The sequence below is a fragment of the Salmo salar genome, chromosome 15 (genome assembly GCF_965601325.2).
Source record: "Salmo salar chromosome 15, fSalSal1, whole genome shotgun sequence".
Classification (NCBI taxonomy): domain Eukaryota; kingdom Metazoa; phylum Chordata; class Actinopteri; order Salmoniformes; family Salmonidae; genus Salmo; species Salmo salar.
Window position 1 is genome coordinate 58,061,761 of NC_138305.1, and position 22,295 is coordinate 58,084,055.

General features: G+C 42.7%; 1 protein-coding gene across 2 annotated transcripts in view; it reads right to left on the reverse strand.

The window, feature by feature from the left end:
* LOC106571566 (bromo adjacent homology domain-containing 1 protein) overlaps positions 1-22,295 on the reverse strand; it is a 79,306-nt gene that overhangs the window by 12,577 nt on the left and 44,434 nt on the right. For both annotated transcript variants that reach the window (XM_014144760.3, XM_014144759.3), the window contains exons 2-3: positions 19,258-21,027; positions 3,527-3,885 (exon numbers count right to left, since the gene is read on the reverse strand). In XM_014144760.3, coding sequence (XP_014000235.1) covers positions 3,527-3,885; positions 19,258-21,007 — 2,109 coding nt within the window. In that variant the 5' untranslated portion in view covers positions 21,008-21,027. The remainder of the gene's footprint in view (positions 1-3,526; positions 3,886-19,257; positions 21,028-22,295) is intronic.

Consider the following 22,295-nt stretch of genomic DNA (forward strand, 5'->3'; position numbering starts at 1 on the left):
TGCAGGTGGGGACCACAGACCACTTCTCAGTTCCTATGCTTCCTGGCTGATGTTTTGGTCACTTTTGAATGCTGGCGGTGCTTTCACTCTAGTGGTAGCATGAGACGGAGTCTACAACCCACACAAGTGGCTCAGGTAGTGCAGCTTATCCAGGATGGCACATCAATGCGAGCTGTGGCAAGAAGGTTTGCTGTATCTGTCAGCGTAGTGTCCAGAGCATGGAGGCGCTACCAGGAGACAGGCCAGTACATCAGGAGACGTGGAGGAGGCCGTAGGAGGGCAACAACCCAGCAGCAGGACCGCTACCTCCGCCTTTGTGCAAGGAGGAGCAGGAGAAGCACTGCCAGAGCCCTGCAAAATGACCTCCAGCAGGCCACAAATGTGCATGTGTCTGCTCAAACGGTCAGAAACAGACTCCATGAGGGTGGTATGAGGGCCCGACGTCCACAGATGGGGGTTGTGCTTACCCAACACCGTGCAGGACGTTTGGCATTTGCCAGAGAACACCAAGATTGGCAAATTCGCCACTGGCGCCCTGTGCTCTTCACAGATGAAAGCAGGTTCACACTGAGCATGTGACAGACGTGACAGAGTCTGGAGACGCCGTGGAGAACGTTCTGCTGCCTGCAAGATCCTCCAGCATGACCGGTTTGGCGGTGGGTCAGTCATGGTGTGGGGTGGCATTTCTTTGGGTTCCGGAAAGCCCTCCATGTGCTCGCAAGAGGTAGCCTGACTGCCATTAGGTACCGAGATGAGATCCTCAGACCCCTTGTGAGACCATATGCTGGTGCGGTTGGCCCTGGGTTCCTCCTAATGCAAGACAATGCTAGACCTCATGTGGCTGGAGTGTGTCAGCAGTTCCTGCAAGAGGAAGGCATTGATGCTATGGACTGGCCTGCCCGTTCCCCAGACCTGAATCCAATTGAGCACATCTGGGACATCATGTCTCGCTCCATCCACCAACGACACGTTGCCCCACAGACTGTCCAGGAGTTGGCGGATGCTTTAGTCCAGGTCTGGGAGGAGATCCCTCAGGAGACCATCTGCCACCTCATCTGGAGCATGCCCAGGCGTTGTAGGGAGGTCATACAGGCACGTGGAGGCCACACACACTACTGAGCTTCATTTTGACTTGTTTTAAGGACATTACATCAAAGTTGGATCAGCCTGTAGTGTGGTTTTCCACTTTAATTTTGAGTGTGACTCCAAATCCAGACCTCCATGGGTTGATAAATTGGATTTCCATTGATTATTTTTGTGTGATTTTGTTGTCAGCACATTCAACTATGTAAAGAAAAAAGTATTTAATAAGATTATTTCTTTCATTCAGATCTAGGATGTGTTGTTTAAGTGTTCCCTTTATTTTTTTGAGCAGTATATATACACTGCTCAAAAAAAGAAATTGCAATGAAAATCGATGGTCAGCTAGTAAGAAGGGTGTCTTTAATCGCAAAATGTACTGTTATTTTCGAGTCCATTTAAATGTTGAGCTCGAGGTGATGTAATCCTCTAACCGCTAGCGAGTGTCTGGAGTTGGGGGGTGTCCGATGTTGGGGCAAAATTAGCTAGGAAGTAACAACTTAGTGTGGTCAAAGACTTAGTAACTTAGTTGTAGTCACGATCTGGTTACCTAAAACTACAAACATTGTTATGTTTTTGGGTTATTACTTATTTATCAACTTATTTCTGGATATCTTCTAAACTACCCACAATGCACTATTTCTCAACGTCATATGGACCTTTGGCAGCGATTACAGCCTCGAGTCTTCTTGGGTATGATGCTACAAGCTTGGCACACCTGTATTTGTGGAGTTTCTCCCATTCTTCTCAGCAGATCCTCTCAAGCGCTGTCAGGTTGGATGGGAGCGTCGCTGCACAGCTATTTTCAGGTCTCTCCAGAGATGTTAGATCGGGTTCAAGTCCGGGCTCTGGCTGGGCCACTAAAGGACAGTCAGAGACGAAGCCACTCCTGCATTGTCTTGGCTGTGTGCTTAGGGTTGTTGTCCTGTTGGAAAGTGAACCTTCGCCCCAGTCTGAGGTGCTGAGCATTCTGGAGCAGGTTTTCATCAAGGATCTCTCTGTACTTTTCTCCATTCTTCCCTCGATCCTGACTAGTCTCCCAGTCCCTGCCGCTGTAAATCATCCCCACAGCATGATGCTGCCATCACCATGCTTCACCATAGGAATGGTGCCAGGTTTCTTCCGGACACGACGCTTGGCATTCAGGCCAAAAAGTTCAATATTGGTTTCATCAGACCACAGAATCTTGTTTCTCATGGTCTGAGAGTCCTTTAGGTGCCTCTTGGCAAACTCCGAGTGGGCTGTCATGTGCCTTTTACTGAGGAGTGGCTTCCATCTGGCCACTCTACAATAAAGGCCTGGTTGGTGGAGTGCTGCGGAGATGGTTGTCCTTCTGGAAGGTTCTCCCATCTCCACAAAGGAACTCTAGAGCGCTGTCACAGTTACTATCGGTTTCACATCCCTGACCAAGGCCCTTCTCCCCCGATTGCTCAGTTGGGCCGGGCGGCCAGCTCTAGGAAGAGTCTTGGTGGTTCCAAACTTCTTCCATTTAAGAATGATGGAGGCCACTGTGTTCTTGGGGACCTTCAATGCTGTAGACATTTTTTGGTACCCTTCCCAGATCTGTGCCTCGACACAATCCTGTCTCGGAGCTCTACGGACAATTCCTTCGACCTCATGACTTGGTTTTTGCTCTGACATGCACTGTCAACTGTGGGACCTTATATAGACAGGTGTGTGCCTTTCCAAATCATGTCCAATCAATTGAATCAATGTTTAATACATTATGGGCTATTGTGTGTAGATTGATTAGGATTCTTTTTTTATTTAATCCATTTTAGAATAAGGCTGTAACGTAACAAAATGTGGAAAAAGAGAAGGCGTCTGAATATTTCCCGAATACACTGTATCTATGAAAAGCTGAGACTCTCACGAACACGCATACGTAACGTTTTGCTCACAAGCTACACATTAGTCGTTAGAAGGTAAGGGGTTTTTCAACATAGAAGATAGGAAATCCCAGGACATGGTGTCTATAATACTGTACTAAGCTCACATAGCTGCTGTCACAAACGCCAAACTCCACACAGCTGTCACTGAGTAGTAGGATATTCATTACCCAGTGAGCAAATCATTTATGTACTCACCGCATTCATATAAATTCATTTTTTGCTTTTTGCCTTTTCTGTTGTTGTTGTGACATATGTCAATAAAACTCATGAATACAGCTGTCAAATTGTTTTGTGTTCTACTTATAGCCCTGGTTGTCTTGAAAATAAAATGGCAAAACACTTCATTGTGAGGCTAAATATAAGGGCTGGACATGCAGACAAATGAAAGTTAGATAAATGAAATGCTGATTTTTGCTGGGGTCTCTTGGACTGATAGGGTTAACAACAATAAGCCAATTGAAAGCTATGGAATGGTCAGGTTGCCATGGTAGTATGAGGGAAGAAAATTCTCAGTATCTCAACACAAAGACACACAAACTCTTGATCCAACCCACCGCAATGAACACTTCTTTCTCCGTGGGCAATCCTACAGGCAGCCACCCATTGGTGGCCCGTCGGTGGCTGACCATCTTCTGCTTGGCGGGGGATAGGCAGGGTGTCGGGGCTGGCTGTTTCTGCGACAGCCTGGTTCTCCCCATGGACAGATAACCGTTAGGTGGCTTGGTGCTCTCAGGGCACTCCCTGGCCAGCTTCAGTCTAGCATGGGGCACTCTGCGGTCAGACAGGTGGGTGAGGAGATGGGGCTTGGCCTGGGTGGAGGAGGGGGTGGTGTGGAGGGGGCAGCCCGAGAGGGGGAGGGAGGGGGAGACCAGGAGGGAGGGGTTGTGGTCGCCTTTGGGGGAGGAGTAACCCTCTGGAAAGAAAAAGAGAAAGAGAGAGAGAAAGGGAGGAAGAGAAGCCCTGCTGAAAAAAAACAGCATAGACCAGCATAAATTTGAAGCTGGTCCGACCAGCATGGTCTAACTGGTTCTGCTGGCCGACCAGCATGGTCTAGCTTGTCTGACCAGCATGGTCTAGCTGGTTATTCTGGCGGATCAGCCTTCGTTGTGTTTTCGCTGGTGACCAGCCTTCATTGTGTTTTCGTTTGTGACCAGCCTTCGTTGTGTTTTCGCTGGTGACCAGCAAAAGCTAAAGCAAAACCAGCATCAAGCCACATTATGCGGGACTGAAAAGTGAGGTTTAACTCCTTTTGGAATCCTACCTAAACCATCTAAACTGGAAAAACCATTTCAGGAACAAGTGCAATAAGTCCAACTAACAGATTGGACTAGTTGAGAAATAAGTACAGTACCAGTCAAAATTTTGGACACACCTACTTATTTAAGGGTTTTTCTTTATTTTCTACATTGTAGAATAAAGTGATGACATCAAAACTATGAAATAACATATATGGAATCATGAAGTAACCAAAAAAGTTTTAAACAAATGAAAATATATTTTAGATTCTTCAAAGTAGCCACCCTTTGCCTTGATTACAGCTTTGTACACTCTTGGCATTCTCTCAACCAGATTCACCTGGAATGCTTTTCCAACAGTCTTGAAGGAGTTCCCATATATGCTGAGCACTTGCTGGCTGCTTTTCCTTCACTCTGCGGTCCAACTGGGGTGGCAGCGTAGCCTAGTGGTTAGAGCGTTGGACTAGTAACTGAAAGGTTGCAAGTTCAAATCCCTGAGCTGACAAGGTACAAATCTGTCATTCTGTCCCTGAACCCACTGTTCCTAGGCCGTCATTGAAAATGAGAATTTGTTCTTAACTGACTTGCCTAGTTAAGTAAAGGTAAAATGAACTCATCCCAAACCATCTCAATTGGGTTGATTGTGGAGGCAAGGTCATCTGATGCATCACTTGCCTTCTTGGTCAAATAGCACTTACACAGCCTGGAGGTGGGCTGGATCATTGTCCTGTTGAAAAACAAATGGTTCCCACTAAGTGCAAACCAGATGGGATGGTGAATTGCTGTGGTAGCCATGCTGATTAAGTGTGCCTTGAATTCTAAATAAATCACTGACAGTGTCACCAGCAAAGCACCATCACACCTCCTCCTCCATGCTTCACGATGGGAACCACACATGTGGAGATCATCCGTTCACCTACTCCGTGTCTCACAAAGACACGGCGGTTGGAACCAACAATCTCAAATTTGGACTTATCAGACCAAAAGACACATTTCCACCGGTCTAATGTTCATTGCTCATGTTTCTTGGCCCAAGCAAGTCTCTTATTCTTATTGTTGTCCTGTAGTAGTGGTTTCTTTGCAGCAATTCAACCATGAAGGTCTGAGTAGTTGGATATTCATTACCCAGTGAGCAAATCATTTCCATACTCGCAGCATTCATATAAATTCATTTTTTGCTTTGGCTGACCTTTTTTGTTGTTGTTGTGCCATTCTTTGCAGCAATTCGAACTTGAAGGTCTGATTCACGCAGTCTCCTCCGAACAGTTGATGTGTCTGTTACTTGAACTCTGTGAAGCATTTATTTGGCCTGCAATTTCTGAGGCTGGGAGGTAATTTTGGGTCTTCCTTTACTGTGTTGGTCCTCATGAGAGCCAGTTTCATCATAGCGCTTGATGGTTTTCGCGACTACACTTGAAGAAACTTTGAAAGTTCTTGAAATTTTCCGCATTGACTGACCTTCATGTCTTAAAGTAATGATGGACTGTCGTTTCTCTTTGCTTATTTGAGGTGTTCTTGCCATAATATGGACTTGGTCCTTTACCAAATGGGGCTAATCTTTTGTATATCACCCCTACCTTGTCACAACCCAACTGATTGGCTCAAACGCATTAAGAAGGAAAGAAATTCCACAAATTAACTTTTAACAAAGGCACACCTGTTAATTGAAATGCATTCCAGGTGACTACCTCATGAAGCTGGTTGAGAGAATGACAAGAGTGTGCAAAGCTGTCATCAAGGCAAAGGGTGGCTATTTGAAGATTCTCAAATCTAAAATATATTTTGATATGTTTAAAATATTTTGTTACTACATGATTTCATGTGTTATTTAATAGAAAATAGTAAAAATAAAGAAAAACCCTTGAATGAGTAGGTGTGTCCAAACTTTTGACTGGTACTGTATGTTATTTATCTTTGTGTAGCATAAGATAAATCAACTGATTAATGAATGAATCAATGTACATGCACCACAGATACTGAAACAAACAATTCTGAAAAGCAAACTGCAATAGAGCATGCTGGGAAATATGATAATGATGGGTGTGGTTTTGCATACCAGCAAAGTTCTAATAACTTGGGAGTCAACCTCACTTTGTACTGAACGTCTCGGTTGCCAGCAACCTGAATTTCCTGCTTCACCACTGGATCTGTGGGTATGATAAAGATTGTTAAATGATTGGAACCAATAGACATTCTATCATTTGTCCCTGTAGGGGAACCCTTTTGAGTGCCACGTAAAACCCTTAGATTTTTAGGACCCTCTCACAAGAAACCCTTGTGGGTTCTTTGTTTTGTCCCTGTAGGGGAATCCATTTAGATTCTACATACAGTGCCTTCAGAAAGTAGGCCTATTTACACCCCTTGACTTTTTCCACATTTTGTTGTGTTACAGCTTGAATTAAAAATGTATTTAATTGAGATTTTGGGTCACTGGCCTACACACTACCCCAAAATGTCAAGTGGATTTTTGCATTTTTTTAAAAACATTTTTATAAATTAATAAAAAATGAAAAGCTGAAATGTTTTTAATTTATTTGTTTTATTTTTATTTCACCTTTATTTAACCCAGTAGGCCAGTTGAGAACAAGTTCTCATTTACAACTGCGACCTAGCCAAGATAAAGCAAAGCAGTGCGACAAAAACAACAACACAGAGTTACAAATAGACAAACGTGCAGTCAATAACACAATAGAAAAAGTACATGTACAGTGGGTGCAAATGCAGAAGAAGAGTTAGGGAGGTAAAGCAATAAATAGGCCATAGAGGCGAAATAATTACAATTTAGCATTAACACTGGAGTGATAGATGTGCAGATGATGAAGTTCAAGTAGAGATACTGGGGTGCAAAAGAGCAAGAAGATAAATAACAATATGGGGTAGTTGGGTGTGCTATTTACAGATTGTCTGTGTACAGGTACAGTGATCGGCTCTGACAACTGATGCTTAAAGTTAGAGAGGGAGTCAATAAGTATTCAACCCCTTTGTTATGGCAAGCCTAAATAACTTTGGAGTAAAAATGTGCTTAACAAGTCACATAATAAGTTGCATGGACTCAGTTGAGCAGTGAATTTCTAACACAGATTCAACCACAAAGACCAGGGAGGTTTTTCAATGCCTCACAAAGAAGAGCATCTATTGGTAGATGGGTAAAAATAGAACAAGCAGACACTGAATATCTATTTGAGTATGGTGAAGTTATTAATTACACTTTGAATGGTGTATCAATACACCCAGTCACTACAAAGATACAGGCGTCCTTCCTAACTAAGTTGGCGGAGAGGAAGAAAACTGCTCATGGATTTCACCATGCCAATGGTGACTTTAAAACAGTTACAGAGTTTAATGGCTGTGATAGGAGAAAACTGAAGATGGATCAACAACATTGTAGTTACTCCACAATACCAAACTAAATTAGAGAGTTAAAGGCACTAAAGTAAAACTGCAAAAAATGTGGCAAAGAAATTCACTTCATGTCCTGAATACAAAGGGTTATGTTTGGGGCAAATCCAACACAAAACGTCACTGAGTGCCAATCTTCATATTTTCCATTATAGTGGTGGGTGCATCGTGTTATGGGTATGCTTGTCATCTGCAAGGACTACAGAGTTTTTTTTAGGATAAAAATAACCGGAATAGAGCTAAGCACAGGCAAAATCCTAAAGGAGAAACTGGTTCAGATTGATTTCCAACAGACACTGTGTAAGGGAGTGCGTAACTGGCGGCAGGGAAGTCAGGCATAGGAGAGCAAAACTTGGTAATCAACGGAGCAGTTTTATTCATAAAACCACCGGTAACCAGAACCACAAACAAATGGGTAGAAAACCTGTTGCGCACCAGAGAAAACGTGCACATGCACTTACAATAAACAATTCCGCACAAAGACATGGGGGGAACAGAGGGTTAAATACACAACATAAAATGAGGGAAATTGAGACCAGCTGTGTGAGAAGACAAAAAAAATTCTGTCTTTCTCTCGGAGGACCTGAGCCCTAGGACCATGCCTCAGGACTACCTGGTATGATGACTCCTTGCTGTCCCCAGTCCACCTGGCCGTGCTGCTGCTCCAGTTTCAACTGTTCTGCCTGCGGCTATGGAACCCTGACCTGTTCACCGGACGTGCTTGTTGCACCCTCGACAACTACTATGATTATTATTATTTGACCATGCTGGTCATTTATGAACATTTTAACATCTTGACCATGTTCTGTTATAATATCCACCCTGCACAGCCAGAAGAGGACTGGCCACCCCTCATAGCCTGGTTCCTCTCTAGGTTTCTTCCTAGGTTTTTGGCCTTTCTAGGGAGTTTTTCCTAGGGAGTTTTTCCTAGCCACCGTGCTTCTTTCACATGCTTTGCTTGCTGTTTGGGGTTTTAGGCTGGGTTTCTGTACAGCACTTTGAGAATATCAGCTGATGTACGAAGGGCTATATAAAAATAAATTTGATTTGAAGACAAGACAAAACAAATGGATCGATGATGGTTAGAAGACCGGCGACGCCGACCGCCGAACGCCGCCCGAACAAGGAGAGGAACCGACTTCGGCGGAAGTCGTGACACACTGTGAGAGAAATTCACCTTTCAGCAGGACAATAACCTAAAACACAAGGCCAAATCTACACTGGAGTTGCTTAGCAAGACAACATTGAATGTTCCTGAGTGGCATAGTTACAGTTTTGACTTAAATTGGCTTGAAAATCTATGGCAAGACTTGAAAATGGCTGTCTAGCAATGATCAACAACCAACTTAACAGAGCTTTAAGAATATTTAAAAGAATAATGTGCAAATATTGTACATTCCAGGTGTGCAAAGCTCTTAGAGACTTACCCAAAAAGACTCACAGCTGTAATTGCTGCCAACGGTGCTTCTATAAAGTATAGACTCAGGGGGTGTGAATACTTACAGTTGAAGTCCTTGGAAGCCTGTGTTTCAGACATAAGGAAGTGGATGGCGGCAAATTTTCTATTTTAAAACTCAGACAAAACAGAGATGCTTGTTCTAGGTCCCAAGAAACAAAGAGATCTTCTGTAGAATCTGACAATTAATCTTGATGGTTGTACAGTCGTCTTAAATAAAACTGTGAAGGACCTCTGCATTACTCTGGACCCTGATCTCTCTTTTGACGAACATATCAAGACTGTTTCAAGGACAGCTTTTTCCATCTACGTAACACTGCAAAAATCTGAAACTTTCTGTCCAAAAATGATGCAGAAAAATGAATCCATGCTTTTGTCACTTCTAGGTTAGACTACTGCAATGCTTTACAGTACTTTCCGGCTACCCGGATAAAGCACTAAATAAACTTCAGTTAGTGCTAAACACGGCTGCTAGAATCTTGACTTGAACAAAAAAAATTGATCACATTACTCCAGTGATAGCCTCTCTACTGGCTTCCTGTTAAGGCAAGGGCTGATTTCAAGGATTTACTGCTAACCTACAAAGCATTACATTGGCTTGCTCCTACCCATCTTTCCGATTTGGTCTGGCCGTACATAACTACACGTACACTACGGTCACAAGACGCAGGCCTCCTTACTGTCCCTAGAATTTCTAAGCAAACAGCTGGAGGCAGGGCTTTCTCCTATAGAGCTCCATTTTTATGGAATGGTCTGCCTATCCATGTGAGAGACGCAGACTTGGTCACTGGCTTACTGGTGCTCTTCCATGCCGTTCCTAAGGAGGGGTGCGTCACTTGAGTGGGTTGAGTCACTGACGTAATCTTGCTGTCTGGGTTGGCTCCCCCCCTTGGGTTGTGCCGTGGCGGAGATCTTTGTGGGCTATACTCGGCCTTGTCTCAGGAAGGTAAGTTGGCGGTTGAAGATATCCCTCTAGTGGTGTGGGGACTGTGCTTTGGCAAAGTGGGTGGGGTTATATCCTGCCTGTTTGGCCCTGTCCAGGGGTATCGTCGGATGGGGCCACAGTGTCTCCCGACCCCTCCTGTCTCAGCCAGTATTTATGCTACAGTAGTTTATGTGTCGGGGGGCTGGGGTCAGTCTGTTATATCTTTTGATTTTCCCATGATGTCAAGCAAACAGGCACTGAGTTTGAAGGTAGGCCTTGAAATACATCCACAGGTACACCAATTGACTAAAATGATGTCAATTAGCCTAAGAGAAGCTCATTTTCTGGAATGTTCCAAGCTGTTTAAAGGCACAGTCAACTTAGTGTATGTGAACTTCTGACCCACTGGAATTGTGATACAGTGAATTATAAGTGAAATAATCTGTCTGTAAACAATTGCTGGAAGAATAACTTGTGTCATGCACAAAGTAGATGTCCTAACCGACTTGCCAAAACTATAGTTTGTTAACCTGTCTGGGCTAGGGGGCAGTATTTTCACGGCCGGATAAAAAACATACCCGATTTAAACTGGTTACTACTCTTTCCCAGAAACGAGAATATGCATATTATTTGTACATTTGGATAGAAAACCCTCTGAAGTTTCTAAAACTGTTTGAATGGTGCCTGTGAGTATAACAGAACTCATATGGCAGGCAAAAACCTGAGAAAATTCCAAGCAGGAAGTGGCCTGTCTGCGATTTTGAGGTTCTCCCTTTGCTTCTCTATCGAAACTACAGTGCCCGTAGGGTTATGTAGCACTTTCTAAGGCTTCCATTGGCTCTCTAAAGCGTTCAGAAAGCGGATTGACGCGTCTCCTGTCTCTGGGCAGAAAACAGGAGCACAGTTTGTCAGTGGACTGCCTGGTGGCTAAGAGATTGGAAATGCGTGGTCACGAGACCTCGCCAGTTTTTCTCTTCCTTTTTGAATGAATACAACATTGTCTGGTTGGAATATTATCGCTATTTTACGAGAAAAATACCATAAAAATCGATTTTAAACAGCGTTTGACATGCTTCTAAGTACGGTAAAGGAACATTTTGACATTTTTTGTCTCGAAATGCGCTCGCACGTTACCTTTTGGATAGTGACCTGAACGCATGAACAAAACGGGGGTATTTGCACATAACTATGGATTATTTGGAAGTAGCAGTCCTGGGAGTGCATTCTGACGAAGAACAGCAAAGGTAATCCAATTTTTCTAATAGTAATTCTGAGTTTAGGTTGCTCCGAACTTGGCGGGTGTCAAATTAGCTAGCCGTGATGGCTGAGCTATTTACTCAGAATATTGCAAAATGTGCTTTCGCCGAAAAGCTATTTTAAAATGTGACATAGCGATTGCATAAAGGAGTTCTGTATCTATAATTCTTAAAATAATTGTTATGTATTTTGTCAACGTTTATCATGAGTAATTTAGTAAATTTACCGGAAGTTTTCGGTGGGAATACAATTTCTGAACATCACACACCAATGTAAAAAGCTGTTTTTTGATATAAATATGAACTTGATTGAACAAAACATGCATGTATTGTATAACATAATGTCCTAGGAGTGTCATCTGATGAAGATCATCAAAGGTTAGTGCTGCATTTAGCTGTGTTTTGGGTTTTTGTGACATATATGCTTGCTTGAAAAATGGCTGTGTGGTTATTTGTGTCTATGTACTCTCCTAACATAATCTAATGTTTTGCTTTCGCTGTAAAGCCTTTTTGAAATCGGACAATGTGGTTAGATTAACGAGAGTCTTATCTTTCAAATGGTGTAAAATAGTCGTATGTTTGAAATATTGAAATTATTCCATTTTTGAGGTATTTGTATTTCGCGCCACGCGATTCCACTAGCTGTTGAATAGAGTGGGACGCTAACGTCCCACCTAGCCCATAGAGGTTAACAAGACATTTGTGGAGTGGTTGAAAAACGAGTTTTATTGACTCCAACCTAAGTGCATGTAAACTTCTGACTTCAACTGTATGTAAATTAGATACAGTATTTCTGTATTTCATTTTTCAATGAATTTGCAAAGAATTCTAAAAACAAATGTTCACTTTGTCATTATGGGGCATTCTGTGTAGATGGGTGAGAAAAATATCAATTTAATCAATTTTGAATTCAACTGTAACATAACAAAATGTGGAATAAGTCGATGGGTATGAATACTGAAGGCACTGTAGACCCTGTCATGAAGAACCCTCTGGTTCCAGAGTTCTGTCATTTGTCCCAATGCGGTACCATTTTGGGAGCCACAGTATAACCCTTTGATTTGTCCCTGTAGGGCAGGGATCATCAACTAGATTCAGCTGCAGGACAATTTTTTCTTTAGCAGATGGTCCGGGGGCCTAGACATAATTACAAATTATTTGTAGACTGCAAGCAGTCCGAACCGATATATGACTTAAAACATAATAATTTCAAACCTTGCTTATATTTGTATATGGTCATGTGTCTTTCTATCAGGCGCGGGAATACTTGGGAACAGATTTCCTAAAGTAAAATCCCTTGGAGCTGATTTCCTGGTGTTTTTACAATCTTTCATATCCAACAATGAAAACTCAAAATATAGACATTTATTTATTTATTTTTTCTCAGAAATCTTGGGGACCAAACAAAACCACACGCAGTTGGGGTACTCTGCTGTAGGGGAACCCTCTTCAGTTCCATGTTGAACCCTCTCATGAAGAACCCTCTGGTTCCAATGTAGAAGTAATGACAGTTATACTTATAGGATAATTCAGATGTGCTTATGGCACACTCTGTACATTTTCCCGGCTACGGAGTTGCAGTAAAAATGCAGTATTTTTACAGTTGTATTAAGGTGTGATTGTGCTGGTGAGGGCTCATTCGCATATTTAAGGGGCATGATCTTAAATATTTAGTATTTGAGCCAACCGTTTGTGGAAGTGTTGTACCTGTTTAAGTGGTTTTATCGTCATGTTGATTAAGGTTGAGCACTTAATTTGTCCACTCAGTTCTACAATCTTTGTAAGCGCTTGTGACGATCAAGAGCTGCACTGTTAAGAGGTTGCAGTTTCCAGTAACTTAATGGCAGTTGGCCATCGGGAAGTTCATGTTTTTGCAGCAAGTTATTGTAAAATGTACAGTAACTTACTGTGGCTGATCTCTGTCACACTCACTGATCTGATTGTGTGGAAGGAAGATCAGTTTGCTGCCAACCAAGATTTTGAGACCAGGTGAGGCTGGGTCCCAAGTGTGCTCACCATAAATAATGCTTAGTAGTTGTCACCGAATGTTATAAGCTTTCTTTTAATAAGAAAAGTTCAGTGAGCTACTGGCAGCTAGTTGCAAGTAAATGACTGTGCATTTAACTTTAACTTACTGACATCTGGTTGCCAGTTAAGCTGACAGGAAGTTACTGGCTGTTCGTTGCCTATGAGTTACTAGCAGTTACTGGCTATTAAGTTAATGTGAATTTTACAATAACTTACTAACAGCTGGTTGTCAATTAGATAATGCAAAATTCACCGCAACTTCCAGGCAACTAACGTCCATTAAGTTACTGTGACCATAATGTCAACTCTTTAATGTCACATGCTCTTACAAAGTTTGCAGAACTAACAGTGTTAAAAAGAGGCAGCCAACCTTTGACAACATAACCATCAACCACTTAAACTGGTACCACCCTTCCACTGACGGTTGCCACAAATACACATATATTAGACCCAGGGTTTTCTGTTAGCCGGCAAATGCCGGCTTTTGTCCGATAATAAAATGAAAAGCTGACAAAATAAAACTGTTGCTGGCCAAAATGACCGGGAGAAAAAAAATCCCATTGCAAAATAATGCTTTTTATTAATTGATGGAAATACCAGTCGATGGAAATACATTTGACCGTCATTGTAACGTTCGTCATTATGGGTAGACCAAGGCGCAGCATGAGTTGGGTTCATCATCATTTTATTTAAGGTGAACCAGAAAAAAAACTTTAAAAAAACACAACGAACGAAAAGTCTCGCAGGCTTCTAACAGCGATACAAAAACAAGATCCCACACCTGAAGGTGGGAAAAAGGGCTGCCTAAGTATGATTCCCAATCAGAGACAAAGATAGACAGCTGCCTCTGATTAGGAACCATACTCGGCCAAACACAAAGAAATAGAAAACATAGAATAGAACATAGAAATACAAAATCTAGAATGCCCACCCAAATCACACCCTGACCTAACCAAAATAGAGAAATAAAAGGGCTCGCTATGGTCAGGGCGTGACAGTCATGCTTATCCGTCTATGGGATCATTTGCATAATAGTGGAATTAAATTGGTGTGCATGTATTTTCATTAGTCATCATGTAGCCTATCTTATTTATTCAACACAACTATCACACACGCACAGCAAACACAGCCTATTTTGAGTGTGATTTCTCCTGCAGCTCTTAAATCATGTCATTTTATAAGCCCATTCATTGCGTAACAATTCTAAATTCAAACGCGTGTTAAAAAAAGTTTTGGTGCACTTTCAAAAAAGAGCTATGCCTGCTATTTTTTTTTTCTCAACCGGTAGCCTAATTGAAGCGCGCCTCCCATCCCACAGGCTATCAGCGCGTCACCACCACTTTACAATGTGAGCTGGAGGCTGTATGCATTTTGAAAACATGGGCCTACTTAATTGTTTTAAACCTATAAAAATGTTTTACTTCATATTATGAGGCATGTCTTACCTTGCTTCAAAGTAGCCTATAGGCAAATCCAACCATGGAAACGTGGAGGCAATTATTTTATAAAGACTTCATAGGCGACGCAAGAGTTTCAAGTTTGGAGAACCTTACAATTTATCCTACAATTTCTACCGATCTGCCAGTTATGACTTTCACATGCGCATTTTCGTGAAACAGTTTAATTTCAATAATAACATTGTCTTTACTCTAAATCTGTCACATGGTTAATCATAAAAATCTGAATTAAAATGGTAAACTAATGTAAGAGCACCAGCCTCTGACATATGGACGCATTCATACACCGTGATCCATTGGCGGCAAAAGATATTAGTGCATGGAACACATAGCCTTTATGCCAATGCAGCAGTAGACTTACAGTTGAAGTCAGAAGTTTACATACACTTAGGTTGGAGTCATTAAAACTTGTTTTTCAACCACTCCACAAATGTCCTGTTAATAACAAACTATAGTTTGTCGGTTAGGACATCTACTTTGTGCATGACACAAGTAATCTTTCCAACAATTGTTTACAGACAGATTATTTCACTTATAATTCACTATATCATAATTCCAGTGGGTCAGAAGTTTACATACATTAAGGTGACTGTGCCTTGAAACAGCTTAGAAAATTCCAGAAAATGATGTCATGGCTTTGGAAACTTCTAATAGGCTAATTGACATCATTTGAGTCAATTGGAGGTGTATTTCAAGGCCTACCTTCAAACTCAGTGCCTCTTTGCTTGACATCATGGGAGAAAAAAAATTAAAATCAGCCAAGACCTCAGAAAAAAAATTGTAGACCTCCACAAGTCTGGTTCATCCTTGGGAGCAATTTCCAAACGCCTGAAGGTACCACATTCATCTGTACAAACAATAGTACGCAAGTAGAAACACCATGGGACCACGTAGCTGTCATACCGCTCAGGAAGGAGACGCATTCTGTCTCCTAGAGATGAACGTACTTTGGTGCGAAAAGTGCAAATTAATCCCAGAACAACAGCAAAGGACCTTGTGAAGATGCTGGAGGAAACCGATACAAAAGTATCTATATCCACAGTAAAACAAGTCCTATATCGACATAACCTGAAAGGCCACTCAGCAAGGAAGAAGCCACTGCTCCAAAACCGCCATAAAAAAGCCAGATTATGGTTTGCAACTGCACATGGGGACAAAGATTGTACTTTTTGGAGAAATGTCCTCTGGTCTCATGAAACAAAAATAGAACTGTTCGGCCATTATGACCATCGTTACGTTTGGAGGAAAAAGGAGGAGGCTTGCAAGCCGAAGACACCATCCCAACCGTGAAGCACGGGGGTGGCAGCATCATGTTGTGCGGGTGCTTTGCTGCAGGAGAGACTGGTGCACTTCACAAAATAGATGGCATCATGAGGAAGGACAATTATGTGGATATATTGAAGCAATATCTCAAGACATCAGTCAGGAAGTTAAAGCTTGGTCGCAAATGGGTCTTCCAAATGGACAATGACCCCAAGCATACTTCCAAAGTTGTGGCAAAATGGCTTAAGGACAACAAAGTCAAGGTATTGGAGTGGCCATCACAAAGCCCTGACCTCAATCCCATAAAAACTTTGTGGGCAGAACTGAAAAAGCGTGTGTGAGCAAGGAGGCCTACAAACCTGACTCAGTTACACAAGCTCTGTCAGGACGAATGGGACAAAATTCACCCAACTTATTGTGGGAAGCTTGTGGAAGGCTACCCGAAACATTTGACCTAAGTTAAACAATTTAAAGGCAATGCTACCAAATACTAATTGAGTGTATGTAAACTTCTGACCCACTGGGAATGTGATGAAAGAAACAAAAGCTGAAATAAATCATTCTATTATTATTCTGACATTTCACATTCTTAAAATAAAGTGGTGATCCTAACTGACCTAAAACAGGGCATTTTCACTAGGACTAAATGTCAGTAATTGTGAAAAACTGAGTTTAAATGTAGTTGGCTAAGGTGTATGTAAACTTCCGACTTCAACTGTATAACTTCCATAGTCAAAATACATAAAGTCGACAAATAAAAACATTTGAAAATATTATAAATTCAGGCTCTTTCAATTGCATTCATCTCTCTTGTCAGCCTGTCTGCCTCCCTTTCTATATGTCTTGATTAGAGGTCGACCGATTATGATTTTTCAACGCCGATACGGATTATTGGTGGACCAAAAAAAGCCGATACCGATTAATCGGACGATTTTTATATATATTTGTAATAATGACAATTACAACAATACTGAATGAACAATGAACCCTTTAATTTTAACTTAACGTAATACATAAATAAAATCAATTTAGCCTCAAATAAATAATGAAATATGTTCAATTTGGTTTAAATAATGCAAAAACACAGTGTTGGAGAAGTAAAATTGCAATATGTGCCATGTAAAAAAGCTAACGTTTAAGTTCTTTGCTCAGAACATGAGAACATATGAAAGCTGGTGGTTCAATTTTCCCAGTTATTCAATATTCCCAGTTAAGAAGTTTTAGGTTGCAGTTATTATAGGAATTATGACGCGTCGACAATTTCTCTCTATACAATTTGTATTTCATATACAGTGAGGGAAAAAAGTATTTGATCCCCTGCTGATTTTGTACGTTTGCCCACTGACAAAGAAATGATCGGTCTATAATTTTAATGGTAGGTTTATTTGAACAGTGAGAGACAGAATAACAACAACAAAAAATCCAGGAAAATGCATGTCAAAAATGTTATAAATTGATTTGCATTTTAATGCAATCTGATACACGTCAAATCAGTTTTCTTGATCTTCTGATCTTGTGTGAAAATAATGTTCTATACACTGATCTTTACAGGAAACCTACTGATCGTAACAGTTTGTTGAGGGCTGACAGTTGTCACCCACTTCCCTTGAAAAATAGTTTGCCCTACAGCCAATTCTGTCGAATCAAAAGAATTTGTAAAAAACAAATCAGATTTCGACAGAAATATGGCTGAGACGCACAGAAAGTTCAAGGAGAGGGGGTACAAAAATGATCAGATTTATATTGCCATTGAGAAAATTCAAAACAAAACGAGACATGACCTTTTTTAAGGTCAGTCTCGCAAAAAGACGCATTCTTGCGTTCTAACTACCCGCTATTCAAAGCGCTCTGAACAAATTAAGGGAATCGTTCTCAAACATTGGCACATTCTAAAATCCGATGATAGTCTCGGTAATGTGTTTTCGGACCTTCCCTTGGTCGTATTCTCGCGGGGCAGAAATCTCAGAGACCAATTGGTACACTCTGATTTACCACCCCAAGATATTCCTGAACAACGTCGATTTGCGCCCCTACTGGATGGAAATTACAAGTGTAATGGCTGTGCTCAATGCAATGGCACTTATAAATGTAGATCCTTCAAACACCCACAAACAGGGAAATCGATCCCAATCAAAGGTGTCATCACGTGCTCCACTAAGGCAGTTATTTATCTTATAACTTGTCCTTGTGGTAAAAAATTATGTGGGTAAAACAAAGCGTGAATTAAAAGTACGTATCTCAGAGCATCGTAGCACCATTAGGTGCCAAAACTTGACTTACCCAGTTGCGGCCCACTTTATGGAAGCAAACCATTCGATTTCGTCTCTGCGTTATATTGGCATCGAACATGTCACCCTCCCGAGGAGAGGGGGTGACCTTGATCATTTATTGTTAAAACAAGAGGCTGCCTGGATCTTTCATTTAAAGACCCTTGCTCCCTTCGGTCTCAACGTAGACTTTGATCTGAAGCCATTCTTGTGATTATTGTGATTTTGCCATTGTAATTGTTTGTTAGCTTGTGTAGTCTAAAATGTATCTATGATCGTATGCTTTCCATTTGTTCTTTTGTATGTTCTTTGTATGCCATTTTTATATTTCAGAGTTAACCAATGATATTAGGCCACATTTACAGACACCTGTGTGTTTTTTGACACTATATAAATGACTCATCTCGCAGTGTTTGTGATCATACCCTGATGAAGACAGCTTGGCTGTCGAAACGTTGGATATTACATTTTTGCATCTGAGCTCCTAGAGTGTGCGGCTCTCCCTTATTTTCAAGTTTTCTACTCCGCTAGCCAGCACCTCGCCTTAATAGGTGTGTGTTTCTTTTTCTTCTAGATTGTTCTGTTAAGATGAATTACCATAATCTAAATCTGATTTCTTTCATTCTGAGAACCGTGGGTGGACGCCCTAATGGGTAACATAAGGGTCCGGTAAATTTCTCAAATGGCCGGTAAATTAAAATCTTCCCGGTCACGTTGTCCACCGCAATGTTTTACTAACGGAAATCCTGATTTAACCACGCTCCCCAAATATGCTAATTTATTGGTCTCCAGCAAAAACACAACGAAGGCTGATCAATAGCGAAAACACAGCAAAGGCTGGTCCCCAGCAAAAACACAATGAAGGCTGGGCCCCGGCGAAAGCACCAACAAAGGCTGGTCACCGGCGAAAACACAACGAAGGCTGGTCTTTGCTGAAACATTTATATCAGCATATAGGGCCTAGTCAGTAGGCATACAATCCCAATGTCGTCCTCTTACCTGTCTTGATGCCGTGTGTAAACCCGGAGCAGCCTGTGGAGAAAGAGCACCCCCTGCTGTTGACCGGCTGCATGGCTCTGTAGGTGTAGCCGCTGACACGGCAGGCCTTGCTGTAGTAGGGCGAGCCCACTGAGCCACAGAAAGCAGGGTGGGCCAGTGTCGAGGCATGGGACACCGGAGGACCCAGCAGCTTGGACCCAGACACCCTGCCGGGACACATTGTCGAGGGGCCAAAGTTCAGAGGACGCGAGCTGAGGGTGGTCGACGGAGCTCCGGGGTGTGCGATGTGGACGTAGTAGCTGGAGAAGCAGGCGGGGTCGGCGGTGCAGAGGCAGGGGCTGAGGGTCAGGGCTGCGTGTGAGTGGGTGTGGGCCACGGAGGGCGATGTCACCAGGCACTCCCGCTTCATAGAGGTCATTGCAGAGTTTAAAGGTTGTTCTTCTGAGTCGGCATAGGCCTTCTGACCCAGGAACAATGCTAGGCGGTGGCAGTACTCCACAGAGCCCTCTGGGGGGCAGCAGTAGTACGGGCTCAGCTCTGCCTCAACCTGCTCCTCTTTGACGACAGGCTTCAGCGGGTAGGCTAGCATGCTGCGCGACTGGTAGCCTGGTTTGGTTAGCCGGTGGGTGCAAGCTCCAGACTCCCACTCCACTTTGGGCTCAAAGTTGGACTTCTTGCAGGCTGAACATTCTCCCTGTTCTGGAATCAACTTCCTTCCCTTCTGCTTAGGCTGGCGGCCACACTGTTTAAGATTCAGTCGCGGTTGCTTCTGCTTCACATCAACTGATGCGGTGGTCTTGCAGTCGGTCGTCGTAGTCGATGTTGGTTTCACTCGCTGTTTGCTAGTTGCGGAGGTGCTCGTTAACTTTAGCAGCGCGGCAGCGTTGAGTCCAGCTAGCCGTCGAGGAGCAGGGGTGTGTAACATTTGTAGAGTCATCATCGCAGTCTCTTTCTTCTCTCCTCTATCTGGTTTGGCCAGTTTCTTGGAGACTTTCTTGGCCTTTTTGGAGCGTCGGCACAGTTCAGGCTTGTGCAATACGGAGGCCTTGCTGCTGCTGGCTCTTGGAGCTTTAGGACCTCTGGCCACCCCGCTCCTAGCTGGATCTGTCCCCAGGGTTGACTCACCGCTGGAGGGCTCCTCCTGCTGTCTCCTGGCCTGTTTGCCAGCCGGCTGGGTCTCGTTGGGTCTCTCCAACAGCAGACTGTTCACCGCCTCAGCGTTGAGAGAAGCTAGCCGTCGCTTACGCGGCTCTGGAGACAGCGACTCCTGCACATCACTGGTGGTTTTGGATATAATTTTGGGAATCATCTTCTTCGCCAGAAGTTTCCCCTTGGCTTTGCCTTTTCCTTTGCCCAGTTTCTTGATCCGGGATTCAGGTTTAACCGGCGGTTGGGTGGGCGAATCATTCCCCCTCTCATTGATGTCCTCCTGCTCCCGGATGTCCTCCTCCAACCGGGTGAGTAAAACGTGACAGCTAAGTCCCTCTTCCTCTGAAGACCCTCCCCTTCCTCGTAAGGGATATGATTTCCTGCCCCGCCTCCTATTCCGTTCCGGTGTCTTCTCCCTCATCTCTTTAACCCCTCCACTTCCTCGCTTGGTCTTACGCTTCTTCAAGGTCCTGCCGAATCGCAGCGTGCGCTCAGGCCAGGCCCCACCCATGGTCTCACCATGTGGCCTATGGGGGCAGTGTTCCCACCTCCCTGTGCTGCGGCTCTGGCTGAGGGAACCTTCGTTCCGGGCGTGGATCATCACATGCTGAACCACTGGGCCTGGGGAGGAGAGACAAATTGTTAATGTCACTCCTATAAACAGGATAATACTGCCTGGGTCGTATTCATTAGCCACCAAGCGGAAGAAAACATACTGAAACAGGGACGGATTACCTGAAGTTGTCCAATAAGAAACACTTTTCTTTTCTTATTTCTCATAGTTTTTGTTTTGCTACAGTGAACACAACCCTAGTACCTTTTCAATCCATAGCCTATCGCCTAATCCCTTCCACATATATACGTACATACCCCTTCAGGTTTCACTAATACAATGTTTATCTCTAGTCCCTTACCCTAACTCAGATGAAAACACTATAGAAGCTCCACTTATGGAGCAAAGAGTCTTGGAGGGCTAGATGGAACATCATTATACTGCTTACTCATACTCTCCTATCCATTTCTTACAGTTCCGTAAACATTGAAGTGGTAGGGGCCCCTAGGGAAAGAGCTCAGGGTCCGAAATAAAACCAGGCCAACAGGAGCCGCATACCACAGAACACCAGAATACTGCATACCATCTTATCCATATTCACAACAAACAAAAATGCCCGGAGAGAGAACTGTGTATTCAAACGTGCCTAAAATCCAGTCTACCATCTTATCCATTAGGGATACCTACCTTAATTGAAAGTCAAACATATGTCTTAATCAATAGTTTGGTAGAATCAGGATTCTTTTTTTGTCACAGAAAAACACTGTAAAAGTGATGAATGTGCCTTATGAAGAATCCAAACAGCCATTACAAGAGATATGATTCTCAACATCCAACAGTATTGATGATATTGGCGATGTCCTACATGTTCGGGATTTTGTACTGAAGCTGAAAACTAGACTCATTATGTCCACATTATGAACAATAAAATGAAATACCCTATACACTCACATGTATAATTTTGTCAATAAATCATGGAAAATAGAGAGCTGCGCGACTAAATATTGCTGTTATCTATTTCATTTATCCGCAGGCCGCCAGTTGCCAATCCCCAGTGCTAAACAATAAAAATAAGGAACAAAAAAAGGAATGCAGCAAAACTGAAGTGCATGACAACGCACGCAAAACAAAATGCAAAATAGTCAAAACAGGATTCCTTCCTTATGAGATCATGTGAGAGGTCAGGAATTCCATCTGCACAGGGACAATGTTCTGATACCTTCTTGCATTCTAAACAGACAATCTAATTTATCAGACATTCTCATCCATCAGACATTCTATACTGAACAAAAAAATTAAACGCAACATGTTAAGTGTTGGTCAAATTTTTCATGCG